The 7,108-nt window shown below is 41.7% G+C and overlaps 1 protein-coding gene across 2 annotated transcripts; it reads right to left on the bottom strand.

The window, feature by feature from the left end:
• Nucleotides 1–1,579: 1,579 nt before the first annotated feature.
• On the bottom strand, nucleotides 1,580–7,108 carry LOC130917640 (protein FAM181B). 2 transcript variants are annotated; one of them, XM_057839241.1, is made up of 2 exons: nucleotides 4,498–7,108; nucleotides 1,580–4,425 (listed from the first exon to the last, which is right to left on the bottom strand). In XM_057839241.1, the coding sequence occupies exons 1-2, from the start codon at nucleotides 5,251–5,253 to the stop codon at nucleotides 4,372–4,374; spliced, it is 810 nt and encodes a 269-aa protein (XP_057695224.1). In that variant the 5' UTR covers nucleotides 5,254–7,108; the 3' UTR covers nucleotides 1,580–4,371. The 2 variants fall into 2 exon arrangements, with proteins under 2 accessions (XP_057695224.1, XP_057695223.1); XM_057839240.1 differs by having other exon boundaries at nucleotides 1,580–7,108.

Genomic DNA, 7,108 nt, shown 5'->3' with positions numbered 1-7,108 from the left:
AATAAATAAATACAAATTTATTTAACTTCTGCTCTGCAAATATATAATGTCTTAATCTGATCATTTTTCCTAACTCCAGTTGAAGAATTTTCTCCATCTTGTTCTGAGTGTTAGAGGCTGGTTAACAGATTAATGCGTCAGATTCTTCCACTTTAAGTAAAAAAATACTACAGTATTTGTTCTTATTATTGTTCTTATACAATTACAAGTTGTTCATTTTTTATCTAAATCAAGAAAAAAATGCTTTCAAATAATGTTTTGAGCAATATCTATTCTTGAATTAAGAACATTTCTGACGTTGTTTTTTTATATATATATATACAAACGTTTTGCTTAAAATAAGTCTGTGAGGCTTATTTTTTAGCTAGGTAGTTTTCTTATTTCAAGAAATCTAAGTGAGTCAAATTTACTTGAAGCACTAGCAGATAATTTAACTTATTTCTAGTAGATTTACAATGAAAACAAGGAATTTAAGTTTTTTTTTTCCCCCTCAGTTTAAAAAATGGGTTTTGCAGTGCATATTTATTGGTTTAGGTGGTACACCGTTGGATTCAAGCATTTTTGAAAACTTTCAGAATAAGTGTATGGATTCTATAAGCTAATTTAAATTGCAATATTTAAACGCAGAGGTAGGTAGAGTAGCCAAAAATTGTACTCAAGTAAGAGTAGCGTTACTTCAAAATAATACTACTCAAGTAAAAGTAGTCATCCAAAAAATGTAGTCAAGTACAAGTAAAAAAGTGTTCAGTGAAAACAATACTCAAGTAAGAGTAACATTTTGAGTAACTGCTTATTTTTGTTTGATTTTTTCTTTTTTTAAAGCAATGTTATATGAACCGTTGTTATAATGATACTGGACAACACTTTACATAACCAAATTAAGCCAAAGAAATACCAAATAAAAACCATTGAATTCTAATGAGGAAAAAAAAAACATAAATGAGGCATTATTCGTCCAAACAGCATGCGTGCCCTCTGGTGGACAAAATAGTTCCTAGTTTGAATAGAAATTTAAAGGAGCATATATCCGGTTTTTATGGAAGCCCATTCCCGCCCCCAAAAAAAGTAAGAATACTTTTTTTTTTTGGTTGTTGTTGTTTTTTTTGGTCAACAAAACAAAAAGCCCATTTCCACCAATCGAAAAAAAGTGTGTTTTTTTTTTTTTTTTTTTTTTTTTTTTTTTTTTTTTTTTTTACTAGCTGTTGACTGTTTCCGCCAGTAGAAAAAAAAAAGTTTTTTTGTCTTGCTGGTGCCCGTTTCTGCCATTGGAATTTTTTTTTTTTTTTTTACTTGACCGAGTTCTTACACACAAACTAAGCCAAGCGAATAAAACTACAATATAATACACATCACTTACTTCATGTTGTTGAGAAAACGTATACGATACCTTCACAAAGTCACAGATAAGGTTGCCGTTGAGCGCAACATCTACATCATCGGCTGGAGCCTGCAAGTAGCTTAGCTTAGCTTGTGCGTAAGGACTCTGACAAGTTTAAAAAAAAAAAAAAAAAAAAAGTCCAATGGCGGAAATGGGCACAAGCAAGTAAAAAAAAAAAATCTACTGGCAGAAACAGTCAAATTAAAAAAAAAAAAAATCTACTGGCGGGAAGAGTCAACAGCAAGTAAAAAAAAAAAACTTTTTTTTTTGTGGCGGAAATGGGCTTCCATAGGTTTTCCTTGGTCAATCAGTGCCAAATAAAAACTGGGAGAGAGGTCGAAGTCCGCGATTTCGAGTCATGTTGAGAGCAGCGTTCAATATCAAATGCTTCATTTTTTACGGTGCTAAAGACACCACATGATTGAGCAGTCTGGTGTGAAGCTAGAACGGCAAGCTTGCATCTGATTGGTATAATGGAGTCATGTGATTATTTTTGTACTACATATTTACCAATTGATAAAAAAGTACTCCTGTCAATTTCAAACGCAAATGCAGTCAATTTTTTTGCTCACTTACACAAATCTGTGCAGGGTGAATCCAGACAACCAGCCCTTAAATATCTTTCTTGTATGAAAATGAACTTGTTATAACATTGCAATATAATAAATTCAATTGAGAACTGCACACCACCGTGATTTTAACTGAATGTCCCAATCGTACCGTGCCATTTTAATAAAAAACAAATTCATTTTGCAAGCGGCGCTCATGCGGTTGTTCAATTTTAAACAAAGGTTGTTTTTCATCAGCTGTCTGAAACAAAATCAGGCAGTTTTCAGAGCAATAAAGACCAGCTTTATTTCATTTCGGTACAGCATCTAGGATACATTTAAAACACATTATTTCCCGCTTTGAACATCAATTTGAGGAAAATTAAAATTGTTCGGCGTCAGAACTTCATCCGACTGCGTTTAATGTGAAACTTATGTAGCTTGATTTATTGACGGTGATAGACGTCCAATCCATTTTGATTGGGAGGGACGGCAGCAACAGTGGCGGAAAAATGTGAACCGGGCCCGGGTGCGATAAGTATAAACATCAACAGTATGAACGTCCAGTGGGTAGGGGTCCTAAGGGATGATTATTCACGGGTCCCTCCACACTTTCGCGGGCCCTTTAAGATGGTCATTCAATGTGTTGGGCGGGGGTGGTGCTAAAGGAACATTTTCTGCAGACAATAACCAGTCGAGCAAAGGGGTTGGGTTGTATTAAGAGATTTTGACACTTAAAGCAACACTAGGTAACTTTTCAGTTTTGGTCGAATTTAGCAACACAGGTGGACCAAAGCAGTAGTGTTTTGTCTATGGGAAGACTGCATTTCCCATGAGGACCAGCGCATAGATTCATAAAATCATGATCTCCCGGTTGCCTGCAGATGGATTGAACGACATTTTTTTTGCAGCTGTGTGAAGGAGGATTCGTAATGATGTAATGAATCCAGTTGTGGCTAAACAATAGCATATGACGATGTTGAAAATAAGACATCGCTCATCAGCGCAGAGTTCGGTTGGGGGTGGGGGGGTCACACCAGCGAGTGTATGACGGGCCAGTGTTTATTCTTGAGTGTCCTTTAATCCTGGTTGCCTCCTTTTTCTAGTCGACATATCACAAATGCTATAAAAATATTTTTAATAGGTTGAAAAGTTACCTAGTGTTGCTTTAAACACTATATTCGAGCATCATCTTACCTTTCTGTTTGACCTTCCCTGGCTTAACCATGCCCCATTTACGCCCCCAAACTGGGCGTCCAGTGGGAGGGGTTTATAATTTACTACTTATGCACTATATTTCAGGGCCGGAAATCAACGTACTATTCTGTTTGACCCCAACCACGCCCCTTTTACGTCCACAACTCGGCCCGCCAGAGGTGCCCGGGTGCCGCCACACCCCCAGCACCACCATAAGCTCCACCCCTGGGCAGCAATCCAATTCATTTGAACTGGGAGGACTAGCTGTGATTGTTCATCTTTTATTGCCATTAACGGTGATAGACGTCCAATCAATTTTTGACTGGAGGGCCGCTTACATGGTGACTCTACGAGAATACGAAAAATGTCAAATTTGCATTTGCATTTGCGTCTCCATTTGAACAATGTCGCGATTCCGCAAGAAAACGATGTAGTATTCATGCCAGGCCCTAGGGGGCAGTGCAGATTTACTGGGCGACAGAGAATGATGCACTTTGACCCCACCAAGCTCCCTCAGCCCGGAAAAAAATATGACCGCCCACTCGCAGCAACGTCATTTTTCATTTGTTCAAAAAGGCACAAAAATTGAAACGTTCAACATATTTAATTTAAAAATATGATTAAAACAGTAAATTAAAGCCGACATTCCGCCATATTTGCTGTTTTTAATGTTTAGTAGCACCGCTGCGCACGCCCAATGTGACGTGTACGAGTGCTGACGTTAACGACGCGGTCTCGCGCCGCAGGAGCCGTTGATATGCATGCCGAGGAAGCCCCCTTCATTCCCCCGCAATCGGATTCTTCCACTTTGGAGGTAGGATTCAGAATTTTTCGTCTTCGCCGACACCATATGCATGCGAGGCGAGTCCGCAACTCAGTCATTGCGTCTTTGTGTCGCAGAGTCGCCATGTAAACTGCCCCTGGGCCACCCTTCCCAATCAAAAATGGATTGGACGTCAATCACCATGAATGACAGCCAGTGACCTAAGACCACTTGCATTCAGCACAAAACCTCAGTCTTGTAATACGAATGTAATCAATCCCAGATTTGTTTATCAGTCAGTGTACATTTGGGGTTTTTCTTATATTCAGGCCTAAAAATATTTGTCATATTTATGACTCAACTACTGCATTAGAGTGGTTAGTGATAAATCACAGCACTTTCAGAGTCGTGTACAAATTAGTCGCATTCCCAAGGACAGAATTCCGCCAAATATTGAGAACCCCTGGTACGACAATTGTCTTTTCTCATAGAGATGAATAATGAGTCCTGTTGTAGTCTCCACTAAAGTCGTAGTTGACCTGAGGAACAGAGCAGTCTGTGAAAAAGTTGGAGAAAGCCAACGAGCAAAGTGCGTTATCCTCCATGCCTACAGGAGCGCTGGCCTCCGGGTGGCAGTAGAGCGGCGGTTGGCAAGGAATAGGGTGTTTCCTGGACAGAGTTGGTGAGCAGTTAGTCCACGAGTCTGGGTACGGAAGGCCTCCGGTGAGGTGGTGAGTATCATAGGAGGCGGCGGCAGCGTGGTCCTGGCTGGGCGCGCTTTGGTAGAGTTCCTGCTCGGCCGCCCCGCCGACATATTCAGGTCCCAGCAGGTCAAAGAAGTCAGCCGCTTCTGGGTTTGCTCGCTCCAGATCGCGCAGACAGAGTCCCATAGCGGGATTGACTTTGGCACTGTTGGCCGGCTCGGTGAAAAACGATGGCGGCAGGTTGCGATGCCGCAGAGGCGGCTTCCTGGCTTTCTCGCCACGAACTTCCTTGGCTGGGCTGAAGAGGGCGGCAAGGCTGCGGTTCTGCAGGCTAGCCTGGACACCGTCCCGCTTGGGGACAGTTTTGCCAGACGAGGTTGGGGATCCGGGCCCCTTCCCTGCAGAGTCTGTCAAATTGATTATCCCAGTGCACCTCTTGATCTGCTTCTGAAGATACTTGCGGTGGTTGACTTTCCTCTTGGACTTGACTGGCTTGTCCAGGGCCAGCTTGATGTTGCTGGAGGCTGAGTCCATGAAGCTTAGCAGCTCCCTGGTTGTCTCCTTGTAATCCTCCTCCTTTTCCGATTCGCCCGGGAGACCCCCGTCCATCGCTGAGCCCGGGAAGCAGAAATTCATGAACTGTGGGTTCATGATGGCGGCCATTCCTAACCCGCCGCGATCCGGACCGGTTCCTCAGATCATAATCCCCACCGTCCAGATGCTGCTCGACGTTCGGGAGCGCGAGAGAGGGGCTCGCGAATGAGGAGCTTGCGAACGGAGAGGGGGGATCTTTTAGGGGGCCGGACCCAGTGATGTCACAGAAGAAGGGAGAGGATGCTTCCCCCTTCAAAGAGTGAAGAACTTAACTCTTTGCTGGTCTCGGGGCCACCTGCCTCCCCAGAGGGATTTTGTTTGAGATTCCATGCTGAGCCAAACACAATAACTTCACTCGGACACTCCTCTGTCATTTAGGTATTTGTGTAAAACTCAGTAGAACTTCTGAAGAGAATCAGAACTTCTATCTGGTTCATAAGACTTCCATCATTTACTCATTCATAGCCACTTACGGGCATAGACGTTCCTATACATTCAGACTGGGAGGGGCTGGCTGCGATTGATCTCCCAGTCCGAATGGATTGGAACATCTACCCCCGTCAATGGTAGACAGTGAGTTAATCATCTACTCAAAGACTTCATAGTCACCAGGAAAACCATAATTTCCAGCCAGTAATAATTTCAATAAAGATTGATGGGGAAAAAAACAGTGCTTTCTGTCAGAAATTCCGTTCGCTAAGTTTCAGTTTAGATTAGAAACAAAACAAAAAAAATTATACCCCAGTCTGGTAAACATAAAGGGAACCTCTGACTTAAAGACTTGTAGATTCTATTAAGCCACAATTGTTCTCTTTTACTAAAATGTATTATGAGAAACACATATATTATTGCCATTGATTTAAAAATCTATCATTTTTAGTACATTTTGACCTCCAAAAGGCGCCATGTTTTACGCGTTCGATGCACACTGGGGTTGATGACGCGGGTTGTCTGGACTGGAAAAATAGCTGTGCTATTCCCAAGTTTCCAACGTTGTACCTGCATCCAATTCCAGCTCATCAGCAGTGTCTTTAAACCGATCCTAGGCGGCTTGCCGAGATATTGACTTGCTGCCATTGCCTTGTTTTTTTTGCTTGTCTGCCTCTCACTGGGCTTTTCCACCAGTTTTTTTTAATTGATCCCGACCTACTGTCACGGACCCTTTTTGTGTCTTCCTTTTTCGCGATCGCGTCTTTTTTTTGTGTGTACAATAAACCCTTTTACGCAATCTCTATGTCATTGTTGCCGGCTTGCTGTCTTATATGAGTTTTCTAATTCCGTGGTCAAGCCAGCCGCACTTTTCTTTTCCGCACAGACAACACATGTGGGTTGCGATTGCTTTACAAATAAAATCACGACCCTAACATCACGTGGAAGTATATTCCTGTGGTCTACGCGCTCGACTGTCGGGAAACGCGGGGTCGAATCCCGCTGGAGACCTTCATTTATTTGCTTTTGCTGCTCGTTTTGTGGAATATCGACAGTGCTGTCCTGCTTATCGGGTACGAATTGGAAGGGCAGAACCGACGACATTTTGATGTAGCTAACAAGTGACTGTGGAAGTATGGCAGCCCTGCCCAGTGACGTCACCACCATAAACGGAGTTTAAAGGGGGGGGCAGGGCCCCCCTGGTGGCCTTAAAGTGTCATTGCATGTAATTGACTTTCCTATATATATATATATAAGTTGTAAAGCGGTAAAACAACAAAAATGAATGAAATGAACAAAAAAAAAATTTTTTTACAATGAGTCAAAATAATTTTTCGAACAGATCATGTGACGAGCACCTTAGACGGTCATTTGCATTGAATAATATTTTCCAAAAATATTAAATAAAAATTAGAGTAGGGCAGTTTTATTTTTCAAATTATTTTTTTCTTCATTTGATTTTTTTTTTTTTTTTTTAATTGAAGCAACTTTTTTG

The sequence above is a fragment of the Corythoichthys intestinalis genome, chromosome 6, assembly GCF_030265065.1.
Source record: "Corythoichthys intestinalis isolate RoL2023-P3 chromosome 6, ASM3026506v1, whole genome shotgun sequence".
NCBI lineage: Eukaryota > Metazoa > Chordata > Actinopteri > Syngnathiformes > Syngnathidae > Corythoichthys > Corythoichthys intestinalis.
The sequence above is the reverse complement of the archived record's forward strand: the minus strand, read 5'-3'. Positions and strand labels throughout refer to the sequence as shown.